The following is a 26,892-nucleotide window of genomic DNA, read 5'->3' on the forward strand; positions in this document are numbered from 1 at the left end:
GCGATTCACATTCCAGGTGTGGACAACTGGGAAGCACACTTTCTCAGCAGGCAATCCTTCCATCCGGGGGAATGGTCTCTTGACACCGAAGTGTTTGCGTAGATTTGTCTCAGGTGGGGAACGCCGGAGATAGACCTCATGACATCCAGACTCAATTGCAAGCTACCCCGATACGGATCAAGGTCCAGGGATCCCCAGGCAGAGCTAATAGATGCCTTGGCGGTGCCTTGGGGGTTCAGCCTAGCTTACATTTTTCCACCGTTACCACTTCTACCTCGTGTAGTGGCATGCATCAAACAGGAGCAAGCTTCGGCCATTCTGATTGCTCCATCGTAGCCGCGGAGGACGTGGTTTGCGGATCTGGTGGGGATGTCATCCTCTTTGCCGTGGAGGTTACCCTGTTGCAGGGATCTGCTGGAACAGGGCCCCTTTCAACATCAAAATCTCGATTCTCTGAGGCTGACTGCGTAGAGATTGAACACCTAGTCTTGGCCAAGAGAGGTTTTTCGGAAAGTGTGAGTGATACTCTCATTCAGGTAAGGAAGCCAGTCACTTGTCGCATTTAGGTGTGGAGGACTTACTTGTCCTGGTGTGAGAAGCATGGATATCCTTGGCATAAGGTAAAGGTATCCAGGATTCTGTTCTTTCTCCAAGAGGGTTTGGAGAAGGGTTTTGCCGCTAGTTCCTTAAAGGGACTGATTTCGACATTGTCAGTTGTTGCATAGGAGACTCGCTGAGCTCCCTGACATCCAATCCTTAGTTCAGGCTCTGTCTAGAATCAGGCCTATCTTTAGACAGTCTGCTCCCCCATGGAGCTTAAACTTGGTCCTTAAGGTTTTGCAGAGGGTTCCTTTCAGCCTATGCATTCCATTGACATTAAGATTCTGTCCTGGAATGTTCTCTTCCTGTTGGCCATTGCATCGGCACGCAGAGTATCTGAACTGGCTGCCTTGCAATGTGAGCCGCCTTATATGGTTTTCTCTTGTTAAGTGTATCCAGTCCACGGATCATCCATTACTTGTGGGATATTCTCCTTCCCAACAGGAAGTTGCAAGAGGATCACCCACAGCAGAGCTGCTATATAGCTCCTCCCCTAACTGTCATATCCAGTCATTCTCTTGCAAGCCTCAACCAAGATGGAGGTCGTAAGAGGAGTGTGGTGTTTTATACTTAGTTTATTCTTCAATCAAAAGTTTGTTATTTTTAAATGATGCCGGAGTGTACTGTTTATCTCAGGCAGTATTTAGAAGAAGAATCTGCCTGCGTTTTCTATGATCTTAGCAGAAGTAACTAAGATCCATGGCTGTTCTCACATATTCTGAGGAGTGAGGTAACTTCAGAGAGGGAATGGCGTGCAGGTTTTCCTGCAATAAGGTATGTGCAGTTAATATTTTTCTAGGGATGGAATTTGCTAGAAAATGCTGCTGATACCGAACTAATGTAAGTAAAGCCTTAAATGCAGTTATAGCGACTGGTATCAGACTTATTAATAGAGATACATACTGTAATGTAATATAAAACGTTTGCTGGCATGTTTAATCGTTTTTATATGTATTTGGTGATAAAACTTATTGGGGCCTAGTTTTTTTCCACATGGCTGGCTTGAATTTTGCCTAGTAACAGTTTCCTTAGGCTTTCCACTGTTGTAATATGAGTGGGAGGGGCCTTTTTTAGTGCTTTTCTTTGCAGATAAAAATACTGACAGACATTCAGCTTCCCTCTGCATGATCCAAGACATCTCTGGAGGGCTCAAAAGGCTTCAAAGTCGTTTTTGAGGGAGGTAAAAAGCCACAGTAGAGCTGTGGCAGTTGTGACTGTTTGAAAAAAGAAAAAAAACAACAACAAAAAACCTTTTTGTCTTTTATTATTCAGTTTTGGGTATTAAGGGGTTAATCATCCATTTGCAAGTGGGTGCAATGCTCTGCTAACTTGTTACATACACTGTAAAAATTTTGTTAGTGTAACTGCCTTTTTTCACTGTTATTTCAAATTTTGACAAATTTGTGTTTCTTAAAGGTGCAGTAACGTTTTTTATATTGCTTGTAAACTTGTTTAAAGTGTTTTCCAAGCTTGCTAGTCTCATTGCTAGTCTGTTTAAACATGTCTGACACAGAGGAAACTACTTGTTCATTATGTTTGAAAGCCATGGTGGAGCCCCATAGGAGAATGTGTACTAAATGTATTGATTTCACCTTAAACAGTAAAGATCAGTCTTTAACTATAAAAGAAATATCACCAGAAGATTCTGACGAGGGGGAAGTTATGCCGACTAACTCTCCCCACGTGTCAGACCCTTCGCCTCCCGCTCAGGGGATGCACGCTAATATGGCGCCAATTACATCAGGGACGCCCATAGCGATTACCTTGCAGGACATGGCTGCAATCATGAATAATACCCTGTCAGAGGTATTATCCAGGTTGCCTGAATTAAGAGGCAAGCGCGATTGCTCTGGGGTTAGGAGAAATACAGAGCATGCAGATGCTGTAAGGGCCATTTCTGATACTGCGTCACAATATGCAGATCATGAGGACGGAGAGCTTCAGTCTGTGGGGGACATCTTTGATTCGGGGAAACCTGATTCAGAGATTTCTAATTTTAAATTTAAGCTTGAGTACCTCTGTGTGTTGCTTGGGGAGGTATTAGCTGCTCTGAATGACTGTAACACAGTTGCAGTACCAGAGAAATTGTGTAGGCTGGATAAATACTATGCGGTACCGGTGTGTACTGATGTTTTTCCTATACCTAAAAGGCTTACAGAAATTATTAGCAAGGAGTGGGATAGACCGGGAGTGCCTTTTTCCCCACCTCCTATATTTAGAAAAATGTTTCCAATAGACGCCACTACACGGGACTAATGGCAGACGGTCCCTAAGGTGGAGGGAGCAGTTTCTACTTTAGCAAAGCGTACTACTATCCCGGTTGAGGACAGTTGTGCTTTTTCAGATCCAATGGATAAAAAATTGGAGGGTTACCTTAAGAAAATGTTTATTCAACAAGGTTTTATTTTACAGCCCCTTGCATGCATTGCGCCTGTCACGGCCGCGGCGGCATTCTGGTTTGAGGCCCTGGAAGAGGCCATCCATACAGCTCCATTGACTGAAATTATTGACAAGCTTAGAACACTTAAGCTAGCTAACTCATTTGTTTCTGATGCCATTGTTCATTTGACTAAACTAACGGCTAAGAATTCCGGATTCGCCATATAAGCGCGTAGGGCGCTATGGCTTAAATCCTGGTCAGCTGACGTGACTTCGAAGTCTAAATTACTCAACATTCCTTTCAAGGGGCAGACCTTATTCGGGCCTGGTTTGAAGGAAATTATTGCTGACATTACTGGAGGTAAGGGTCACACCCTTCCTCAGGACAGGGCCAAAGCAAAGGCCAAACAGTCTAATTTTCGTGCCTTTCGAAATTTCAAGGCAGGTGCAGCATCAACTTCCTCCGCTTCAAAACAAGAGGGAACTTTTGCTCAATCTAAGCAGGCCTGGAAACCTAACCAGTCCTGGAACAAAGGCAAGCAGGCCAGAAAGCCTGCTGCTGCCTCTAAGACAGCATGAAGGAACAGCCCCCTATCCGGCGACGGATCTAGTAGGGGGCAGACTTTCTCTCTTCGCCCAGGCGTGGGCAAGAGATGTTCAGGATCCCTGGGCGTTGGAGATCATATCTCAGGGATATCTTCTGGACTTCAAAGCTTCCCCTCCACAAGGGAGATTTCATCTTTCAAGGCTATCTGCAAATCAGATAAAGAAAGAGGCATTCCTACGCTGTGTGCAAGACCTCCTAGTTATGGGAGTGATCCATCCAGTTCCGCGGACGGAACAAGGACAGGGTTTTTATTCAAATCTGTTTGTGGTTCCCAAAAAAGAGGGAACCTTCAGACCAATTTTGGATCTAAAGATCTTAAACAAATTCCTCAGAGTTCCATCTTTCAAAATGGAAACTATTCGGACCATCCTACCCATGATCCAAGAAGGTCAGTACATGACCACAGTGGACTTAAAGGATGCCTACCTTCACATACCGATTCACAAAGATCATCATCGGTTTCTAAGGTTTGCCTTTCTAGACAGGCATTACCAATTTGTAGCTCTTCCCTTCGGGTTGGCTACAGCCCCGAGAATCTTTACAAAGGTTCTGGGCTCACTTCTGGCGGTTCTAAGACCGCAAGGCATAGCGGTGGCTTCGTATCTAGACGACATCCTGATACAGGCGTCAAGCTTTCAAGTTGCCAAGTCTCATACAGAGATAGTTCTGGCATTTCTGAGGTCGCACTGGTGGAAAGTGAACGAGGAAAAGAGTTCTCTATCCCCACTCACAAGAGTCTCCTTCTTAGGGACTCTTATAGATTCTGTAGAAATGAAAATTTACCTGACGGAGTCCAGGTTATCAAAACTTCTAAATGCTTGCCGTGTTCTTCACTCCATTCCGCGCCCTTCGGTAGCTCAGTGTATGGAGGTAATCGGCTTAATGGTAGCGGCAATGGACATAGTGCCATTTGCGCGCCTTAATCTCAGACCGCTGCAATTATGCATGCTGAGTCAGTGGAATGGGGATTACACAGATTTGTCCCCTCTGCTAAATCTGGATCAAGAGACCAGAGATTCTCTTCTCTGGTGGTTGTCTCGGGTACACCTGTCCAAGGGTATGACCTTTCGCAGGCCAGATTGGACAATTGTAACAACAGATGCCAGCCTTCTAGGTTGGGGTGCAGTCTGGAATTCCCTGAAGGCACAGGGATCGTGGACTCAGGAGGAGAAACTCCTTCCAATAAATATTCTGGAGTTAAGAGAGATATTCAATGCTCTTCTGGCTTGGCCTCAGTTAGCAACACTGAGGTTCATCAGATTTCAGTCGGACAACATCACGACTGTGGCTTACATCAACCATCAAGGGGGAACCAGGAGTTCCCTAGCGATGTTAGAAGTCTCAAAAATAATTGCCACCTGTCAGCAATCCATATCCCAGGCGTGGAGAACTGGGAGGCGGATTTTCTAAGTCGTCAGACTTTCCATCCGGGGGAGTGGGAACTCCATCCGGAGGTGTTTGCTCAGTTGATTCATCGTTGGGGCAAACCAGAGTTGGATCTTATGGCGTCTCGCCAGAACGCCAAGCTTCCTTGTTACGGATCCAGGTCCAGGGACCCAGAAGCGACGCTGATAGATGTGCTAGCAGCTCCTTGGTTCTTCAACCTGGCTTATGTGTTTCCACCGTTTCCTCTGCTCCCTCGACTGATTGCCAAAATCAAACAGGAGAGAGCATCGGTGATTCTAATAGCACCTGCGTGGCCACGCAGGACTTGGTATGCAGACCTAGTGGACATGTCATCCTTTCCACCATGGACTCTGCCTCTAAGACAGAACCTTCTGATACAAGGTCCTTTCAATCATCTAAATCTAATTTCTCTGAGACTGACTGCATGGAGATTGAACGCTTGATTCTATCAAAGCGTGGCTTCTCGGAGTCGGTTATTGATACTTTAATACAGGCACGAAAGCCTGTTACCAGGAAAATCTACCACAAGATATGGAGTAAATATCTTTATTGGTGTGAATCCAAGACTTACTCATGGAGTAAAGTTAGGATTACTAGAATATTGTCTTTTCTCCAAGAGGGCTTGGACAAAGGATTATCAGCTAGTTCCTTAAAGGGACAGATTTCTGCTCTGTCTATTCTTTTGCACAAGCGTCTGGCAGAGGTTCCAGACGTCCAGGCATTTTGCCAGGCTTTGGTTAGATTTAAGCCTGTGTTTAAACCTGTTGCTCCCCCGTGGAGCTTAAACTTGGTTCTTAAGGTTCTTCAAGGAGTTCCGTTTGAACCCCTTCATTCCATTGATATTAAACTTTTATCTTGGAAAGTTCTGTTTTTGATGGCTATTTCCTCGGCTCGGAGAGTCTCTGAGCTATCTGCCTTACAATGTGATTCTCCCTATCTGATTTTTCATGCAGATAAGGTAGTTCTGCGTACCAAACCTGGGTTTTTACCTAAGGTGGTTTCTAACAAGAATATCAATCAAGAGATTGTTGTTCCATCGTTGTGCCCTAATCCTTCTTCAAAGAAGGAACGTCTTTTACATAATCTGGACGTAGTCCGTGCCTTGAAGTTTTACTTACAAGCTACTAAGGATTTTCGTCAAACATCTTTCCTGTTTGTCGTTTACTCTGGACAGAGGAGAGGTCAAAAAGCTTCTGCAACCTCTCTTTCCTTTTGGCTTCGGAGCGTAATAAGCCTAGCCTATGAGACTGCTGGACAGCAGCCCCCTGAAAGGATTACAGCTCATTCTACTAGAGCTGTGGCTTCCACCTGGGCCTTCAAAAATCAGGCCTCTGTTGAACAGATTTGCAAGGCTGCGACTTGGTCTTTGCTTCACACTTTTTCAAAATTTTACAAATTTAATACTTTTGCTTCTTCAGAGGCTGTGTTTGGGAGAAAGGTTCTTCAGGCAGTGGTTCCTTCCGCTTAATCCTGCCTTGTCCCTCCCTTCATCCGTGTACTTTAGCTTTGGTATTGGTATCCCACAAGTAATGGATGATCCGTGGACTGGATACACTTAACAAGAGAAAACATAATTTATGCTTACCTGATAAATTTATTTCTCTTGTAGTGTATCCAGTCCACGGCCCGCCCTGTCCTTTTAAGGCAGGTCTAAATTTTAATTAAACTACAGTCACCACTGCACCCTATGGTTTCTCCTTTCTCTGTTTGTTTTCGGTCGAATGACTGGATATGACAGTTAGGGAAGGAGCTATATAGCAGCTCTGCTGTGGGTGATCCTCTTGCAAATTCCTGTTGGGAATGAGAATATCCCACAAGTAATGGATGATCCGTGGACTGGATACACTACAAGAGAAATAAATTTATCAGGTAAGCATAAATTATGTTTCTCTTGTTAAGTGTAGTCAGTCCACGGGTCATCCATTACTTATGGAATATATCTCTTCCTAACAGGAAGCTGCAAGAGGATCACCCAAGCAGAGCTGCTATATAGCTCCTCCCCTCACATGTCATATACAGTCATTCTCTTGCAGCCTAACTAAAGATAGGTCGCTGTGAGAGGTCTGTGGTGTTTTTTAACTTAGTCTATTTCTACAATCAAAAGTTTGTTATTTTAAATGGCACCGGAGTGTGCTGTTTATTCTCAGGCAGCATTAGAAGAAGAATCTGCCTGCGTTTTCTATGATCTTAGCAGACGTAACTAAGATCCACTGGCTGTTCTCATCTGAGGAGTGAGGTAACTTCAGAGAAGGGGAATAGCATGCAGGGCCCCCCTGCAAATGAGGTATGTGCAGTAAATTATTTTTCTGAGGAATGGAATTGACTGAGAAAATACTGCTGATACCATTGTAAAGTAAGTTCAGCCTTAAATGCAGTGATAGCGACTGGTATTAGGCTGATGAGTGTGTGTACACTGAATGTATTTTTCTAAGGAATGGAATTGACTCTGAAAATACTGTTAATACTGAAATAATGTATGAGCCTTAACTGCAGTAAAAGCGACTGGTAGCAGGCTTATTAATAACAATTCATAACTTTTCAAATGTATGTTTAAAACGTTTACTGGCATGTTAATCGTTTTTTGTGAGGTACTTGGTGATAAAACTTATTGGGACATGATTTTTACCACATGGCCATCTTTGTTTTCTGCATAGAAACAGTTTTCTGAGCTTCCCCACTGTTGTAATATGAGTGGGAGGGGCCTATTTTAGCGCTTTTTTGCGCAGTAAAAATTCAGTCACAATCTGTCTACTTCATCCTCCATGATCCAGATCGTCTCTAGAGAGCTCAGGGGTCTTCAAAATTCATTTTGAGGGAGGTAATCAGTCACAGCAGACCTGTGACAGTGTGTTTTGACTGTGAGAAAAACGTTAATTATTAAATTGTTATCCGTTTTTGGGTATTAAGGGGTTAATCATCCATTTGCTGGTGGGTGCAATCCTTTGCTAACTTAATACATTTACTGTGAAAAATTGGTTGCTATAACTATTTTGGTTCATTGTTATTTCAACTGTGACAGCTTTTTGTGCTTCTTAAAGGCACAGTAGCGTTTTTTTATATTGCTTGTAAATTTATTTAGAAAAGTATTTTCAAGCTTGCTAGTCTCATTGCTAGTCTGTTTAAACATGTCTGACACAGATGAATCTCTTTGTTCACTATGTTTAAAGGCCAATGTGGAGCCCAATAGAAATTTGTGTACTAATTGCATTGATGCTACTTTAAATAAAAGTCAATCTTTACATGTAAAGAAATTATCACCAGACAACGAGGGGGAAGTTATGCCGACTAACTCTCCTCACGTGTCAGTACCTTCGCCTCCCGCTCAGGAGGTGCGTGATTTTGTGGCGCCAAGTACATCAGGGAGGCCCTTACAAATCACTTTGCAAGACATGGCTACTATTATGACAGAAGTATTATCTAAATTGCCAGAATTAAGAGGCAAGCGCGATAGCTCTGGGTTAAGGACAGAGCGTGCGGATGAGGTGAGAGCCATGTCAGATACTGCGTCACAGTTTGCAGAACGTGAAGACGGAGAGCTTCATTCTGTGGGTGACGGATCTGATCCAGGGAGACTGGATTCAGAGATTTCTAATTTTAAATTTAAGCTTGAGAACCTCCGCATATTGCTAGGGGAGGTATTAGCGGCTCTGAATGATTGTAACACGGTTGCAATTCCAGAAAAATTATGTAGGTTGGATAGATACTATGCGGTACCGGTGTGTACTGACGTGTTTCCTATACCTAAAAGGCTTACAGAGATTATTAGCAAGGAGTGGGATAGACCTGGTGTGCCTTTTTCCCCTCCTCCCATATTTAGGAAAATGTTTCCTATAGACGCCACCACACGAGACTTATGGCAGACGGTCCCTAAGGTGGAGGGAGCAGTTTCTACTTTAGCTAAGCGTACCACTATCCCGGTGGAGGATAGTTGTGCCTTTTCAGATCCAATGGATAAGAAATTAGACAACAAGGTTTTATCTTACAGCCCCTTGCATGCATTGCGCCTGTCACTGCTGCGGCAGCATTCTGGTTTGAGTCTCTGGAAGAGGCCATTCGCACAGCTCCATTGGATGAAATTATGAACAAGCTTAAAGCACTTAAGCTAGCTAACGCATTTGTTTCTGATGCCGTTGTACATTTAACCAAACTTACGGCTAAGAACTCCGGATTCGCCATCCAAGCGCTATGGCTTAAATCCTGGTCAGCTGACGTGACTTCTAAATCTAAATTGCTTGATATTCCTTTCAAAGGGCAGACCTTATTCGGGCCCGGCTTGCAAGAAATTATAGCTGACATTACGGGAGGTAAGGGCCATGCTCTACCTCAGGACAGCGCCAAATCAAAAGCCAAACAGTCTAATTTTCGTGCCTTTCGTAACTTCAAGGCAGGAGCAGTATCAACTTCCTCCGCTCCAAAACAGGAAGGAGCTGTTGCTCGTTACAGGCAGGGCTGGAAAGTTAACCAGTCCTGGAACAAGGGCAAGCAGGCCAAGAAACCTGCTGCTGCCCCCAAGACAGCATGAAGAGAGGGCCCCCTATCCGGAAACGGATCTAGTGGGGGGCAGACTTTCTCTCTTCGCCCAGGATCCCTGGGCGTTTGAGATCATATCTCAGGGATATCTCCTGGACTTCAAAACTTCTCCTCCACGAGGGAGATTTCATCTTTCAAGGTTATCAGCAAACCAAATAAAGAAAGAGGCGTTTCTACGCTGTGTACAAGACCTCTTACTAATGGGGGTAATCCACCCAGTTCCGCGGACGGAACACGGGCAGGGATTCTATTCAAATCTATTTGTGGTTCCCAAGAAAGAGGGAACCTTCAGACCAATCTTGGACTTAAAAATCCTAAACAAATTTCTAAGAGTTCCATCATTCAAAATGGAAACTATTCGAACCATCCTTCCCATGATCCAAGAGGGTCAGTACATGACCACAGTGGACTTAAAGGATGCCTACCTTCACATACCGATTCACAAGGATCATTATCGGTACCTAAGATTTGCTTTCCTAGACAGGCATTACCAGTTTGTAGCTCTTCCCTTCGGATTAGCTACGGCTCCAAGAATCTTTACAAAAGTTCTGGGCTCACTTCTGGCGGTACTAAGACCGCGAGGCATAGCGGTGACTCCGTACCTAGGCGACATTCTGATACAAGCGTCAAGTTTTCAAACTGCCAAGTCTCATACAGAGATAGTTCTGGCATTTCTGAGGTCGCATGGGTGGAAGGTGAACGTGGAAAAGAGTTCTCTATTACCACTTACAAGAGTTCCCTTTCTAGGGACTCTTATAGATTCTGTAGAGATGAAAATTTACCTGATAGAGGCCAGGTTATCAAAACTTCTAAATGCTTGCCGTGTCCTTCATTCCATTCCACACCCGTCAGTAGCTCAGTGCATGGAAGTAATCGGCTTAATGGTAGCGGCAATGGACATAGTACCATTTGCGCGCCTGCATCTCAGACCGCTGCAATTGTGCATGCTAAGTCAGTGGAACGGGGATTACTCAGATTTGTCCCCCCTACTAAATCTGGATCAAGAGACCAGAGATTCTCTTCTATGGTGGCTTTCTCGGCCACATCTGTCCAAGGGGATGACCTTTCGCAGGCCAGATTGGACGATTGTAACAACAGACGCCAGCCTTCTAGGCTGGGGCGCAGTCTGGAACTCCCTGAAAGCTCAGGGATTATGGACTCAGGAGGAGAAACTCCTCCCAATAAATATTCTGGAATTAAGAGCAATATTCAATGCTCTCCTAGCTTGGCCTCAGTTAGCAACTCTGAGGTTCATCAGATTTCAGTCGGACAACATCACGACTGTGGCTTACATCAACCATCAAGGGGGAACCAGAAGTTCCCTAGCGATGTTGGAAGTCTCAAAGATAATTCGCTGGGCAGAGTCTCACTCTTGCCACCTGTCAGCGATTTACATCCCAGGCGTGGAGAACTGGGAGGCGGATTTTCTAAGTCGCCAGACTTTTCATCCGGGGGAGTGGGAACTTCATCCGGAGGTCTTTGCTCAACTGATTCATCGTTGGGGCAAACCAGATCTGGATCTCATGGCGTCTCGCCAGAACGCCAAGCTTCCTTGTTACGGATCCAGGTCCAGGGACCCGGGAGCGGTGCTGATAGATGCTCTGACAGCCCCTTGGGTCTTCAACATGGCTTATGTGTTTCCACCATTCCCGATGCTTCCTCGTTTGATTGCCAAGATCAAACAGGAGAGAGCTTCGGTGATTCTGATAGCGCCTGCATGGCCACGCAGGACCTGGTATGCAGACCTAGTGGACATGTCGTCCTGTCCACCGTGGTCTCTGCCTCTGAGACAGGACCTTCTAATTCAGGGTCCTTTCAACCATCCAAATCTAATTTCTCTGAGGCTGACTGCATGGAGATTGAACGCTTGATTCTATCAAAGCGTGGCTTCTCGGAGTCGGTTATTGATACCTTAATACAGGCTAGGAAGCCTGTTACCAGAAAAATTTACTATAAGATATGGTGTAAATATTTATATTGGTGCGAATCCAAGAGTTACTCATGGAGTAAGGTTAGGATTCCTAGGATATTGTCCTTTCTACAAGAGGGTTTAGAAAAGGGCTTATCTGCTAGTTCGTTAAAGGGACAGATTTCTGCTCTGTCTATTCTTCTACACAAACGTCTGGCTGAAGTTCCAGACGTTCAGGCTTTTTGTCAGGCTTTAACTAGGATTAAGCCTGTGTTTAAGACTGTTGCTCCGCCGTGGAGCTTAAACTTAGTTCTTAATGTTCTTCAAGGCGTTCCATTTGAACCCCTTCATTCCATTGATATCAAGCTGTTATCCTGGAAGGTTTTGTTTTTGATGGCTATTTCCTCGGCTCGAAAAGTCTCTGAGTTATCTGCCTTACATTGTGATTCTCCTTATCTGATTTTTCATTCAGACAAGGTAGTTCTGCGTACTAAACCTGGGTTCTTACCTAAGGTAGTTACTAACAGGAATATCAATCAAGAGATTGTTGTTCCATCACTGTGTCCTAACCCTTCTTCAAAGAAGGAACGACTTTTGCATAATCTGGACGTAGTCCGTGCCCTGAAGTTCTATTTGCAGGCAACTAAAGATTTTCGTCAAACTTCTTCCCTGTTTGTCGTTTACTCTGGACAGAGGAGAGGTCAAAAGGCTTCGTCTACCTCTCTCTCTTTTTGGCTTCGTAGCATAATACGTTTAGCCTATGAGACTGCTGGACAGCAGCCTCCTGAAAGGATTACAGCTCATTCTACTAGAGCTGTGGCTTCCACCTGGGCCTTTAAAAATGAGGCCTCTGTTGAACAGATTTGCAAGGCTGCGACTTGGTCTTCGCTTCACACCTTTTCAAAATTTTTACAAATTTGACACTTTTGCTTCTTCGGAGGCTATTTTTGGGAGAAAGGTACTTCAGGCAGTGGTTCCTTCTGTTTAATGTTCCTGCCTTGTCCCTCCCTTCATCCGTGTACTTTAGCTTTGGTATTGGTATTCCATAAGTAATGGATGACCCGTGGACTGACTACACTTAACAAGAGAAAACATAATTTATGCTTACCTGATAAATTTATTTCTCTTGTAGTGTAGTCAGTCCACGGCCCGCCCTGTCTTTAAGGCAGATCTAAATTTTAATTAAACTCCAGTCACCACTGCACCCTATGGTTTCTCCTTTCTCGTCTGCTTTGGTCGAATGACTGAATATGACATGTGAGGGGAGGAGCTATATAGCAGCTCTGCTTGGGTGATCCTCTTGCAGCTTCCTGTTAGGAAGAGATATATTCCATAAGTAATGGATGACCCATGGACTGACTACACTACAAGAGAAATAAATTTATCAGGTAAGCATAAATTATGTTTTTTCATGCGGATAAGGCTGTGCTTCGCACTGGTTTGGGGTTTCTTCCCAAGGTGGTGTCTAACCGTAACATCAATCAGGAAATAGTGGTTCCTTCTTTGGGTCCTAACCCTTCCTCTTTTAAGGAGAGGTTACTGCATAATTTGGATGTGGTTCGTGCCCTGAAGGATTTCAGACAGTCTACATCTCTTTTTGTGGTGTATTCAGGGAAACGCAAGGGGCAGAAAGCCTCTTCTACTTCTTTGTCTTTTTGGTTGAGGAGCTTGATTCACTTAGCCTATGAGACAGCGGGACATAAGCCTCCTCAGAGGATCACGGCTCATTCAACTAGAGCTGGAGCTTTTTCTTGGGCCTTCAAGAATGAGGCCTCTGTGGAGCAAATTTGTAAGGCGGCTACCTGTTCCTCCTTACACACTTTTACTAAGTTTTACAAATTTGATGCTTTTGCTTCTGCGGAAGCTGTTTTTGGGAGAAAGGTTTTACAGGCTGTGGTGCCCTCAGATTAGGGTCCGCCTTTTCCCTCCCGGTTTCATTCAGTGTCCTCTAGAGCTTGGGTATATGTTCCCAACCGTAATGAATGAAGCCATGGACTCTCCTCCTCTTTAGATGGAAAACATAAATTATGCTTACCTGATAAATTAATTTCCATCGAGGGGAGGAGAGTCCACGACTCCCGCCCGTATCTCCGATGGGCGGGCCTAAATTTCAATTATCTTCTGGCACCATTTATACCCTGATGTTTCTCCTACTGTTCCTTGTTCCTTGGCAGAATGACTGGGGGATGAGGGAGGTGTGGGAGGTATTTAAGCCTTTGGCTGGGGTGTCTTTGCCTCCTCCTGGTGGCCAAGTTCTAAATTCCCAACAGTAATGCATGAAGCCGTGGACTCTCCTCCCCTCGATGGAAATGAAATTATCAGGTAAGCATAATTTATGTTTTTCTTTGTCTACAGGTCCCTGTCAGAGGTCGGCTGAGTCTTTCATACCTGTGTTGCTGTACCTGCCCAGCAGCGGATCCACAGTTAACTGCTTTTGCCTTCTAGGTTAACCCTTCAGGTGGATAATTTAAAGGACTGGATAACTCTTTAATTTGGGGATAGAATTATGTGCAGCAGAGGCAGGGGACTGTTCTGTCATTTTGTGTGAGAGAAGGGATAAAGAAGCTCTTTATTTTTATGGCTTGAGAAGTTTGCCCTTATGTCAGTGGAAGGGGCTATCTATCAGGTACCTTTTAGAGGTCTTATAGGCATGTCTACAGAGGAGGAACAATAGTTTGTTATATCAGAGGGTACTTTATAGGGGGATTATTTCTCGTTATTTAGTGCTGTTTTTTGCACGCTTTTGGTCAGTTTCAGGATTTCTTTGGTGTCGCACTTAGAAAATAAGTTGTGATCACGCGACTGCTCAGCTTACTTCCGCTGAGCGGTTAGTGCTGCGTAGTCCGTATTCAGTTTAGGAGCTGTTTGATAGAGAAGCCAGGTGTCAGTCTATAGCCACCTCTGGAGAGTCCGTTTCTTCTATTTCTGCACATTGTATCTTAGCAGCTTAGGACAGCTGCATATTTTCATGTCAGGATTGTGTTTTCTAGTGAGGAAAGCTGCTAAATGTCACTTCCCTTCCTACAATCCCCAGTCATATTCATGGAGGAAGTAAAGTTTTGGTGTCTGAAGAAAATTGGATTTACTTTTACTTCAAGCAAGATTTTATTATTTTTAGACAGAGTAGGTTTACTGATCTGTCCTTCAGGATTGGATCTAGCTGTACTCCACGTTAGTCTCTTCAGTAGGGCAGTGGTGGCTTTAAATCAGTTAGGAACTTGTAAGGTGGGCCTTGCTGCGTTTTTCCTAACATATTTGCTGCCCAGAGTATAGAATCCTGAGTAGGTTTACTCTGTTCTTTCTCTGTTTACAGGCCTCTGTGAGGAGTGGCGTCCTATCACGCTGTGTAAGTCTCCTTCCTGCCGGACGGCTAGAATGCAGGTAAGTGCCTTTTTGTCTTCTGGGGCTAGGAGGCTAGCACTGAAGGGGTTAAGGCCCTCTGCTTTTTATGTGGGACAAGTTCCTTTATGAAGGATATTAAGGCAGTGGGCAGGCACTTTTATTGCATGTGATTAGAGAGACTTAGGGTTACCCACTTTCACTGCAATGAAGGGGTTAACCACCTATGGGGGCTCTAATCTAATTTTTATTAAATATGCTCTTAGCAAGGTTCTAGTCATCTAGAATTTTAGAGTTTGTCTTTGAATCTGCAGCCCCTCTAGGTCCCATTTTGGGTTCTTTTATAGTGTACTTTGCAGAGACTGTTAGGAGCGCGCTATCCTCTCATAGGCGCCTTTCTTATGGGGCTACACAGGTTCCGTTTTTTCTCAAGCGCAACGGTCCCATTGTTTATTTCTTCTTTGTCTGCAGGAACTTCTCATGTATTAGAGGAGAGCTGGGTCCTTCTTTTTCAGCAAATGTGACTTAGTCAGCGGAGTGAAACATTTCATTCCCTGACAATTCTTGGCCACGCCTCCTTCTCGAGTCGGAGCGGCGTCATTTTTAGTTGCTAGGTCTGGATGCGTATCTCTGCCTCGGTCTCAGGCTAAAAACTGAGCGGAATTGTTGTTGCTGCAAGACGGATGTTATTGGGAAATAGATGCTGTATCATTATGTCCCATTTGAAAGTTATTGTTACGTCCACTTGAATACATTAACTGCAGGCGGATGTTTAAGATTTTAGTGTCTTTATGTCCCATTACAAGTTATTCTCTGTTTGCAATATGAGAATTATTCTTCCTTGCTCTATATGCACTGTTTCAGTATACTTATTTGCAGGTGAATGTTATTAACGTTTTTAGCACAAAACGTTCATTTTATATTTATGTTCCATTACATCTTTAAGTCTAAAGGTTTATTTCATTACATATTTTCTTGAATAAGGGGTTTATGTTCTGGGTTGGAACAGTGGTCTGCTCCTAGGAACAATTGTTTATGGCTTGAGGAACAAATTATTTTTTATTTTTTTTGTTTAGAATATCTCTTTTAAATTAAGATGTTCTTGTTGGAGCTTTTTGCCTCTAAGGATAAGTTTAGACAGTTTACAAATGTCTGTTTTCCTCTGCCGCTTTTTTAGCAACTTGTACAGATAAATCTGAGCTTCATGTCTCCCAGGATGATGCTGTTCAGGCAATGCCACAGCTTTCTCCTTACATGTCCCAAGCCTCTATGGCGTCACATGGAGTGCTCCTCTCAATCTTCTGGAGGAGTGTATTTGCTTACAGCTTTTGCAGCTCAGGTATCCTCTGCGATATCTGCGGCTTTGTCTGTCTTTCCTTTACTACAGGAAAAATGCAACAGGACATTTAAAATTCAGATAGTATGGTTTCTGCTCCACTTTCTGCTATGCAGGTGTTTCTCTCTGGTGAGGAAGATTCACAGGTAGTTTCTGAGAGTGAAATCTCAGATTGGGACAGTATAATTCCTTCATCTGATGCTGAAGTCATCTCCTTCAGATGTATGCTTGCACACCTCGTGTACTGTTAAAGGAGATTTTAGCTATTTGGACGACATCGATATCCCTGTCGTTGTCAACCCTTGGAAGTTTTGTAAACTTGATCATTTATATGATGTTCCTTCCTTTGTGGAAATGTTTCGAGACGTGCTATGGAAATTTTCACAGGTGTAGGAGAAGAATGGATACCTGTCTCCCGTCCTTTAATGGATTTTCCTGTTGTTGACCTAATTAAAATGCACAATGCCCTAAGTAGAAGGGAGCTTTTCTACTATGGCTCAGAGAATTTTTATCCCTATGGAGGGTAGCTGACGGATCCATGGATAAGAAGCTGGAGGTTTGATTGTTCATTTAGAGCAATGTCTTATCTTATTAGACTTGCTGTACTAGCCGATGGGCATTATGGCTGGATTCTCTGTCAGCTGAGAAGCCTACCTGTGGTTTAGTGGTACAACCTAGGCTTTATAGTTCTGCAGTTGCAGGTTCAATACTTTATGTTTCCTCCAAATCCACGCTTCGGGTGTCTCCTTTTAAGGACCTTGTTTGGACTTGGTCTAGCAGAATTATCCTCTGACTTTAATGGTACAAAAAGGGTTTTCCTACTTCACGTCAAGAGAGTAAGACTAAAGGAAAGTTTATTTTTCCTCTTTCTGCAGGGTCAGTCATGCGTTTTAGAGTATCTGCAATCCAGGTATGATAAGAGGCATTTCTTAAACAGGGTTCAGGATCTTCCTCTCTGGGAGTGATTATTCCAGTCCCAGTTTGGGAACGGGATCTAGGTAATTACCTCAAGTAACTCAGACTCTGACCTTCAAAGTAGTATCCTTTCTCCTTTGTTTTAAGAGGGCCTGTTCAAATCGAACATAGACCTGAAGGTTTTATTGTTCCCTTGATAAGTTTTTGTCATCCTAGACAGACTTTTAGGTCTTGGAGTATTACAAGGGTGTTTATCTGGACAATATACGGTTCAGGTGTCATCCTTACTTCGAGCAAACTCTCTTTCTAATGATCTTGTCCTATCTACTTTCCCATGGATGGGAAATTAATCTGGAGTAGAATTCCCTTGTTCCACCTACAAGGGTGATTATTTGGGGACCATAATAGATTCTCTATCTAGGAGAAGATTTTGAACAGAGGTCGGATAATCAAGGATTTATTCATTTTCCTTTCTCTGCAGTCTTATGTCTGGTCAACAGCAAGGCTCTTGTGGTCTGGTATATAGCCATTTTGCAACCAGAAGTTTGGGAGTTTGGACCTAGCTGCAGTTGTTTTTACCTTCACTTTTTAGTGATTCTATGTATGGAGGGAATTGGTCTGAGGGTTAACATGGACATCCTTCCCTTTACTGTGTTCTATAAAACGTTTCAGGAGTATCTGTCTCGGGGCACGTGCTTCTAGAGACATTCCTGGGTGATGTGACCACGGATGCCTACCTGCTGGGCTGGGAAGCAGTCTGGGTCTTGTTTAAGGCACAGGGATTATGGACTCTGAAGTGTCTGCTCTCCTCTTAAACATTTTGAAGTTGAGTGCGATTTTTAATGCTCTGATGACTTGGCTTGTCGTCCTTAGCTTGGTTCCAATCGGACTATTTCACCTCAATGGTTTATATCAACCACTCGGGAGGAACTCGGAGTTCCTTAGCCATGTAGGAGGTGACTTGGATTGTTCAGTTGGACGAAGCTCACAATTGTTGTCTATCTGCCATCCACGTCCCAGGAAACAACTGGGAAGCGGATTTCCTGAGCAGACATATTTTTTATTCTGAGGAGTGGGAACTCCATCTGACTTAACCCTCTAATGGGTGCCGGTGTTGGATCTGATGTCGTCTTGGCAAAATGCCAAGCTGCCAAGGTACGATTCAAAGTCAAGAGATCCTCGGGCCGTTCTGATAGATCCTCTGGTGGTTCCTTGGGATTTCAGGCTAGTATACCTGTTTCTTCCGTTTGCTCTCTTCCACAAGTCATTTCTCGTGTCAATCAGGAGAAGAGCGCCGGTAATTCTAATAGTCCCTGCGTGGCCTCGCAGGATCTGGGGTTGCAGACCTAGTGGAGATGTCATCTCTTCTACCTTGGAGACTTCCTCTGAGGAAGGACCTTCTGATTAGTTCTGTCTAAGCGTGGTTTTTCTGAGTCGGTCATTGAGACCATGATTCAGGCTTGCAAGCCTGTTATGAGAAAGATTTTCCATAAGATATGGCGTAAATATCTTTATTGTTGTGAATCCAAGGGCTACTTTTGGATTAGGGTCAGGATTCTTAGAATTTTGTCCTTTCTACAGGAAGGTCTGGAGAAAGGTTTTGTCAGTCAGTTCTCTGATGGGTCAGATTTCTGCATTATCTTTTTTGCTGCATAAGCGTCTGGCGGACGTGCTAGATAATCTTATTGTCAGGCCTTGGTCAGTATTAGGCCTGTGTTTAAATCTGTTGCTCCTCCTGGGAGCCTTAACTTTATTCTTAAAGTTTTGCAACAAGCTCCGTTTGAGCCATTGCATTCCATAGATATTAAGTTGTTATCTTGGAAGGTTTTGTTTCTTATTGCTATCTCTTCTGCTCGGAGAGTGTCGGAACTCTCAGCTTTGCAGTGTGATTCGCCTTATCTTTTCTTTCATGCCAATGAGGCGGTTCTTCGTACTAAGTTAGGTTCCTTCCTAAAGTTTAATCAGGAAATTGTTGTTCCTTCTCTTTGTCATAGCTCTTCTTTTCTGAAGAACGTTTGGTGCACAACTTACAGGTTGTGCGTGCTTTAAAATGTTATTTTTAGGCGACTAAGGATTTTCGCCAGTCTTCTTCCCTGTTTGTTTGTCTCTGTGGGAAAACGTAAAGGTCATAAAGCTTCTGCTACTTCTCTTTCTCTCTGGTTGAGAAGTATAATTGGTTTTGCTTATGAGACTGCTGGGCAGCAGTCTCCTGAGAGAATTACAGTTCATTCCACTAGGGCTGTCTCTTTTTCTTGGGTTTTCAAAAAAGAAGCTTCTCTGGAACGTTTTTGCAAGGCTGCAACTTGGTCTTCTCTGCTTACCCTGTCCAAATTTTTCAAATTTGATTCTTTTGCCTTGGCTAAGGTTCTTTTGGGAGAAAGGTTCTTCAAGCGGTGGTGCCTTCTGTTTAGGTTATCTATCTTGTCCCTCCCTAATCATTGGTGTCCTCTAGCTTGGGTATTGGTTCCCAACAGTAATTGATGATTCCATGGACTCACCGTATCTTAGGAAAGAAAACAAAATTTAGTCCACAGCCCGCCCTTTATTTTAAGACAGTTATTTTTAACTTTAACCTCAGGCACCTCTACACCTTGTGTTATTTCCTTTTTCTCCATTTTCCCTCAGTCGAATGACTGGGGATTGTGGGAAAGGAAGTGACATTTAGCAACTTTGCTGTGGTGCTATTTGCCTCCTCCTACTGGCCAGGAGTGATATTCACAACATTAATTGATGATTCCGTGGACTCATCGTATCCGGAAATAAATAAATGTAATCAGGTAAGCATAAATTTTGTTTTATAGATTTATTTTTCTTTAAGTCCTGGATCCCTGCATATAATTGGGAGTGTAAATTGAAACTACTTGAGTTTTTTGTTGTTCAATAATACTGTGTTGGACAATGGATGCTGACAAAAATGTATCCCTGTCTTTTGACTAATGCCTTTATTGCATTGATGCTCAGTGTATTCCTCCTGTGCAATTTTGTTCCTCATGCCAAAACAAAATGTTACTTTCTAAAAATAAAGATACCCTTTCTGAGCCATTTTTCTTTCAGGATAATGCTGTTCCGGTTATGCCTCAGCTTTCTCCTCAAACATCCCAGTCTTTGACAGTTTCACAAGCAGTGCCCTGTGGTTCCTCTCAATCAGTTCCTGGGGGTGCATTTTTACCAGGTGATTTGCTGTGCAACTAACTTCTGCAACTTCTGCAGCCCTGAGTGCCTTACCCATTTCAGGTAAAAGGGAGAGGAAATCTAAGAACATTCCTTCTAAGTCAGGTATTTCTGACTCCGCCAAGACTGCCTTAGCCAGTTTATCTCAGTTATCTGAGGAGGAACACTCCTCTGTTGCTTCTGAGGGCGAGATTTGTGATTCTGAATCTGTGGTAGTGAGTACAGCGGATTCAGAAGAGGTTTATTTTAGATTTAAGCTTGAACACCTCTGTTTGCTTTTGAAAGAGGTTCTAGCTACTTTGGAGGATTCTGAAGATAGAGTTGCAGAAGCTCCTAAAAAGGCTAACAAACTTAATAGAGTCTTTGATGTCAAACCCAAATCTTTTCCCTGTCTCCTGTTTTTAAAAAGATGTTTCCTGTTGCTGACTCTATGCTAGACCTTTGGCGCACTGTTCCTAAAGTGGAGGGTGGTAGATCCACATTATCCAAGAGAACCACTATTCTTCTTGATGATAGTCCCTCCTTTAAATATCCTAAGAATTGGAAGCTGGTAGGTTACTTAAGAAAGATGTTTCTTCATCAAGGCCTACAATGGCAACCAGTTGCCAGTATTGCTACGGTCGCGAGTGCGGCCTCCTAATGGTGTGACTCCTTATTTGATCGGATTTCAGAGGAAATTACTTTAGAGGAGATCCAGGACAGGATCAAGCTGGCTAATACCTTTATCTGTGATGCCAGCATGCAAGTAGTCCTTTTGGGTGCTAAGATTTAGAATTTTGCTGTCCTATCCCGCAGAGCTCTGTGGCTTAAGTCTTGGTCTACAGACGTGGTGTCCAAGTCTAAACTTCTGTCTTTTCCCTTTAAGGGTAAGACTTTCTTTGGTCCCCGTCTGGCTGAAATAATTTCCATGGTCACAGGTGGAAAGGGTCTTTTCTGCCACAGGATAAGAAGGATAAGACTTCTAATTTTCGTTCCTTTCACAATTTCAAGGGACAGAAATCCTCCTCTTTTTCCAAGCCTGAACAAGCCAAAACCTCATGGAGGTCTAACCAGACTTGGAATAAGGGAAAGACATCCAAGAAGCCTTCCTCTGAGAATAAATCAGCATGAAGGGTCCACCCCTGATCCTATCTCGGATCAAGTAGGGGGCAGGCTTTCCTTCTTTCAGCAGGCTTGGATTCTCAATGGTCCTGATCCTTGGGCAGTGACTGTGGTCTCCCAAGGATACAGGATAGAATTCAAATTCCCCCCCCCCACCCGAGGCAAATTTCTCCTGTCAAGATTATCTGCAATCTAGATAAAGAGAGAGGCTTTCTTAAACTGCATCAAGGATCTCGCTTCTCTAAGAGAACAGGGTCAAGGATTTTATTCCAACCTATTCATAGTTCCCAGGAAGGAGGGAGCTTTCAAAATAGAGACTATCCGGTCTATTCTCCCTTTAGTTCAGGAGGGTCAGTTCATGACTACCATCGACCTGACGTGTATCTTCATGTTCCTGTTCACAAGGAACATTTCCAGTACCTGAGGTTTGCCTTTTTGGACAAACACTTCCAATTTGTAGCCCTAGCTTTTGGCCTAGCCACTGCCCCTCAAATCTTTACAAAGCTTCTAGGGGCTCTTCTGGCAGTGGCCAGATCTCAAGGAATTGCGGTGGCACCATACCTGGATGATAGCTTTTCATTTAGCAAGATCTCATGCGGATTCTCTGTTGTTGATTCTCTTCTTTCATGGGTAGAAGGTGAATCTGGAAAAGAGTTCCTTGGTACCAAATTCCAGGGTATGTTTTTTGGGGGCGATCATAGATTCAATCTTCATGAAGATTTTCTCGACGGCAGTCAGAAAATTCATGCTTCCTGCTGCCTGTCTTTTTCTTCAGTCCTCTGTCCGTCCTTCAGTGGCAAGGTGTATGGAAGTAATTGATCTAATGGTGGCTTCCATTGACATTATTCCTCATGCTCAGACAATGGAACGGAGACCACTCGGGCCTCTCTCAGAGGATAGTCTTAGACCTCTGGACGAGAGATTCCCTGTCCTGTTGGCTCTCTCAGGAACATCTGTCCCAGGTCACATGCTTCCTGAGACCATCTTAGGAGATTGTGACAACAGATGCCAGCCCCCAGATGGTAGGGAGCAGTCTGGGGAATTTGGACTCAGGAGGAGTCGGCTCTCCCAGTAAATATCCTAGAATTGAGATTAATCTTCAATGCACTGATATCTTGGCCTCAACCGGTTTATCAGATTTCAATCGGACAATATTACTTTGGTGGCGTATATCAACCACCAGGGAGGAACACTAGTTCCTTAGCTATGAAGCAGATGACCCGCATTCTTCAGTGGGCGGAGTCTCACAATTGTCTAATTTTTGCCATCCACATCCCAGGGGTGGACAACTGGGAAGCGAATTATCTGAGCAGGTAGACCTTTCATCCAGGGGAATGGGCCCTTCATCTGATAACTCTGAAGTGGGGAGTTCCAGAGTTGGATCTGACGGTGTCTCGTCTAAACGCCAAACTTCCAAAATACGGATCAAGATCGAGGGATCCTCAAGCTGCTCTGGTCGACGCTCTGGTGGTTCCATGGGACTTCAGTCTCACTTGCCTGTTTCCTCCATTTGCCCTCCTTCCTTCGGGTGATAGCCCGTATCAAACAGGAACAGGCTTCAGTGATTCTAATTGCTCCAACTTGGCCCCGCAGAATTTGGTTTGTGGATCTAGTAAAGATGTCATCCTTTCCCCCGTGGAAATTACTTCTGAGGAAGGACCTTGTACTTCAGGGTCCTTTTCTACATCCAAACATAGATTCTCAGATGCTGACTGCTTGGAGATTGAACACCTAGTCTTGTCTAGACAATGTTTTTCAGAGAAGGTTATTGATACCATGATTCAGGCTCGTAAGCCGGTAACTCGCAAGATTTACCATAAGGTGTGACGTAAATAACTTTTCTTGTGCGAATCTAGGGGTTTCTCTTGGAGTCAGGTGAGGGTTCCCCGCATTCTGTCCTTTCTTCAGGAGGGCCTGGAGAAGGACTTGTCAGTCAATACTCTGAAGGGTCAGATCTCTGCCCTGTCGGTTCTTTTGCATAAATGTTTGGCAGACTTGCCAGATGTTCAATCTTTTGTTCAAGCCTTGGTCAGAATCAGGCCTGTGTTTAAACATGTTGCTCCTCCTTGGAGCTTTAATCTTGTTCTTAGGGTTCTGCAGTAGGCTCCGTTTTAGCCTATGCACTCTGTTGATATCAAGTTATTGGGGCCGATTTATGATGGCCCGAATGGGGCCATATCGCCCTGTTTTCGTTTGAGCCTTCAGGCTCACCGGAAACCGCAGTTAAGAAGCAGCGGTCTTAAGACTGCTGCTGCTTAATTGTATCCGCCGCCTCTGAGCGGCGTACAGTAATCAACCCGATCCTATACGATCTGGGTTTGACAGCCCCTGCTAGGGGCCCATTGGCCATGAATCCGCAGGGGGGGGGGCATTTCACAAGCAGTTCATTAGAAGTTCACACATTCAGCGATGTCTGTCGGACATGATACACTGCAGCGTATCATGTCGGACAGACATAAGTAAATCGGTTCGTAGAGTATCAGAGCTTTCGTCTCTACAGTGTGACCCCCCTTATCTTATTTTTCATTCAGATAAAGCGGTCCTTCGTACCAAATTGGGATTTCTTCCTAAGGTGGTTTCGGACCGCAATATCAATCAGGAAATTGTCGTTCCTTTGTTCTGGTCTTTGTTTCATACTTTTTCCAAATTCTACAAATTCTATGTTTTTGCCTCTGCTGATGCTTCTTTTGGGAGGAAAGTTCTTCAAGCGTTGGTGCCTTCCGTTTAGGTCCGCCTGTCTTGTTCTCCCTCCCTTCCATTCTGTGTTCTCTAGCTTTTGTATTGGTTCCCACTAGTAATTAGAATGGATTTGTGGACTCTCCATGCCATTGGAAAGAAAACAAAATTCATGCCTACCTGATAAATTATTTCCTTTCCTGGCATGGAGAGTTGACGACCCGCCCTTATTTTAATTTGAGACGGCTTTTGTCATTTTCCAAACTTCAGGCACCTCTATACCCTTTGTGTCCTCTTCTCTTTCCATATTCCTTCAGCTGAATGACTGGGGGATTGTGGGAAGTAGGATACTTAAAGCTTTGCTGGGGTGTTCTTTGCCTCCTCCTGGTGGCCAGGAGTTGAATTCCCACTAGTAATTAGAATGGATAAAATAATTTTATCAGGTAAGCATAAATTTTGTTTTTTAACTGTTAAGAGGCAGTTCCATAAAACTACTCCTTCTGTACAGCACTATTATGAACCTTAAGCTGTTTAACACAACAGTGAAACTTTTTGTGTTTGCATTATACAGGCTGGGTTTGGCTACGGCTTACCCATATCCCGTCTATATGCCCAGTACTTTCAAGGAGATTTGAAACTCTACTCCTTGGAGGGATATGGCACAGATGCTGCAATATATATCAAGGTATGAAATTATTCATGGTGTAATTTTATCACCTAATTAAAACAAAACAAAAATGTGTACAAATGGTTAATCTTAGAAGTGGTAAAAATATAATAACAAAATATTTTTAATATAAATTGATTAATTTATTTTAAAATCTTTTTTCTCTCTATTTTAAAATTAGTGTTAAAAGTCAAGGCATTAACTGCTTGCAGTTTTAATATATTTTTTTATATTTTTTTAATTCCCGCATCACACAAATTGATAGGGATATAAAAGTCATAATTAAATGTTTATGATTGAGATAGAGCATGTATTAAAAACTTTCATATTTACTTTCATCATCAAATTTACTTTGTTCTCTTGCTATGCTTTGTTGAAGAGCATACCTAGGTTTGTGAGTGTGCACATGTCTTAGGTATCATATGGCAGCAGTATTTGAAACAATGGTCTAGAATCAATAAACCCAATTCAAGAAACTAATATATCGTGGGAAAAAAACATTCAGCAACATCATAATTCCAAAATTGTGCAATTCAAAGAGATTTGTACGTATCCTCATAAAAGCTGCTCTATGCAAGTTACAGGGACATGAAACCCGAAATCTTTCTTTCATGATTCAGATAGAACATACAATTTTAACCAATGTGCTACCTGGAATTTTAGAGAAAAACGTGCCCAATGTACCAGATAACTTTTTTAGCATGTTTGCTATCATTCCAATTAAACAGAAATAAAACTATCAAAACTATATATTTTTTTAGTTGACAACCCAAGGTACTGATCTAGGCCCCTTTTGTTATATTTCATGCCACTGTTTCAACGCCAAATGCGATCATATAAAAAATCTTTATCTTTTTCACAAACTTTGGGTTTCTCATTTAAATAATTTATATAATGCTTGTGCAGTCATAACACACATGTATGTAATAACTTCTTTGAGACCCCCTTTATTCAGAAATAGCAGACATGCATGGCTTTTGGGTAATTAGAAGGCTGCTAATTGCAGCTGCACACCACACGTCTAATATTCCAGCAGTGAAGGAATGAATTAGTTAGCTAGCTAGGGTAATATTATTGTAGTGTAGGTATTATCTTTCCACCTGACACCTCCCACCAAACTGATCCCTCCCAAACAGCTCTTCCACCCCCACTGGTCACCACCATCTTAGGTACTGGCAGACAGTCTGCCAGTATTCAGTTTCAGAGCTTTTTTTATTTATTTTCCTCATTGTAGGGATCACTCTTCAACCCGCCCACCTCCCTGATACCTCCCAAACAGCTCTCTAACCCTCTCCCTTCTCACTAGTAGCAGCCATATTAGGTACTGCCATCTGTCTGCCAGTAACCAGTTTATAGCCATTTTATTATTTTTTTAACTGTTATTCTTAATAAAAACATTTTTCTGCAGTGTGGGGAACCTCCCGCACCCTCACCCCTCGTTATTCCCCCTCCCCTTGTCATTACCCTTTTCTATAGCGAAGGGAAAGCTCACTGTCTGTATCGGAGATCTGCCTTCATATGGTAAAGTGAGAATGATCAGTTCTTTCTTACAATATGAAGGCAGATGCCTTCTGCCCCTGGCTGCAGCCTCTGCTGTCAAAGCTGACAGCAGGGACAGCAGCATGTGCCAGAGTGTTGGACAAAGTACTGTGTGACGTAGTACCGTCGTCCAATTGACTTAAGGGAGTTAAATATCTTTCTAATTTACTTTTATTATCAAATTTACTTAATTTCTTAGGCCTAGATTTGGAGTTTGGCGGTAAAAGGGCTGTTAACGCTCCGCAGGCTTTTTTCTGGCCGCACCATAAATTTAACTCTGGTATCGAGAGTTTAAACAAATGCTGCGTTAGGCTCCAAAAAAGGAGCGTAGAGCATTTTTACCGCAAATGCAACTCTCGATACCAGAGTTGCTTACGGACGCGGCCAGCCTCAAAAACGTGCTCGTGCACGATTCCCCCATAGGAAACAATGGGACTGTTTGAGCTGAAAAAAAACCTAACACCTGCAAAAAAGCAGCGTTCAGCTCCTAACGCAGCCCCATTGTTTCCTATGGGGAAACACTTCCTACGTCTGCACCTAACACTCTAACATGTACCCCGAGTCTAAACACCCCTAACCTTACACTTATTAACCCCTAATCTGCCGCCCCGCTATCGCTGACCCCTGCATATTTTTTTTAACCCCTAATCTGCCGCTCCGTAAACCGCCGCAACCTACGTTATCCCTATGTACCCCTAATCTGCTGCCCTAACATC

At 43.4% G+C, this 26,892-nt stretch overlaps 1 protein-coding gene across 1 annotated transcript in view; it reads left to right on the forward strand.

Moving 5' to 3' along the window:
• Window positions 1-26,892, forward strand: part of PDK1 (pyruvate dehydrogenase kinase 1) — a 251,531-nt gene that overhangs the window by 195,127 nt on the left and 29,512 nt on the right. Inside the window, exon 10 of the mRNA XM_053698443.1 lies at window positions 24,542-24,655. Coding sequence (XP_053554418.1) covers window positions 24,542-24,655 — 114 coding nt within the window. The remainder of the gene's footprint in view (window positions 1-24,541; window positions 24,656-26,892) is intronic.

Source organism: Bombina bombina, chromosome 1 (assembly GCF_027579735.1).
Source record: "Bombina bombina isolate aBomBom1 chromosome 1, aBomBom1.pri, whole genome shotgun sequence".
NCBI lineage: Eukaryota > Metazoa > Chordata > Amphibia > Anura > Bombinatoridae > Bombina > Bombina bombina.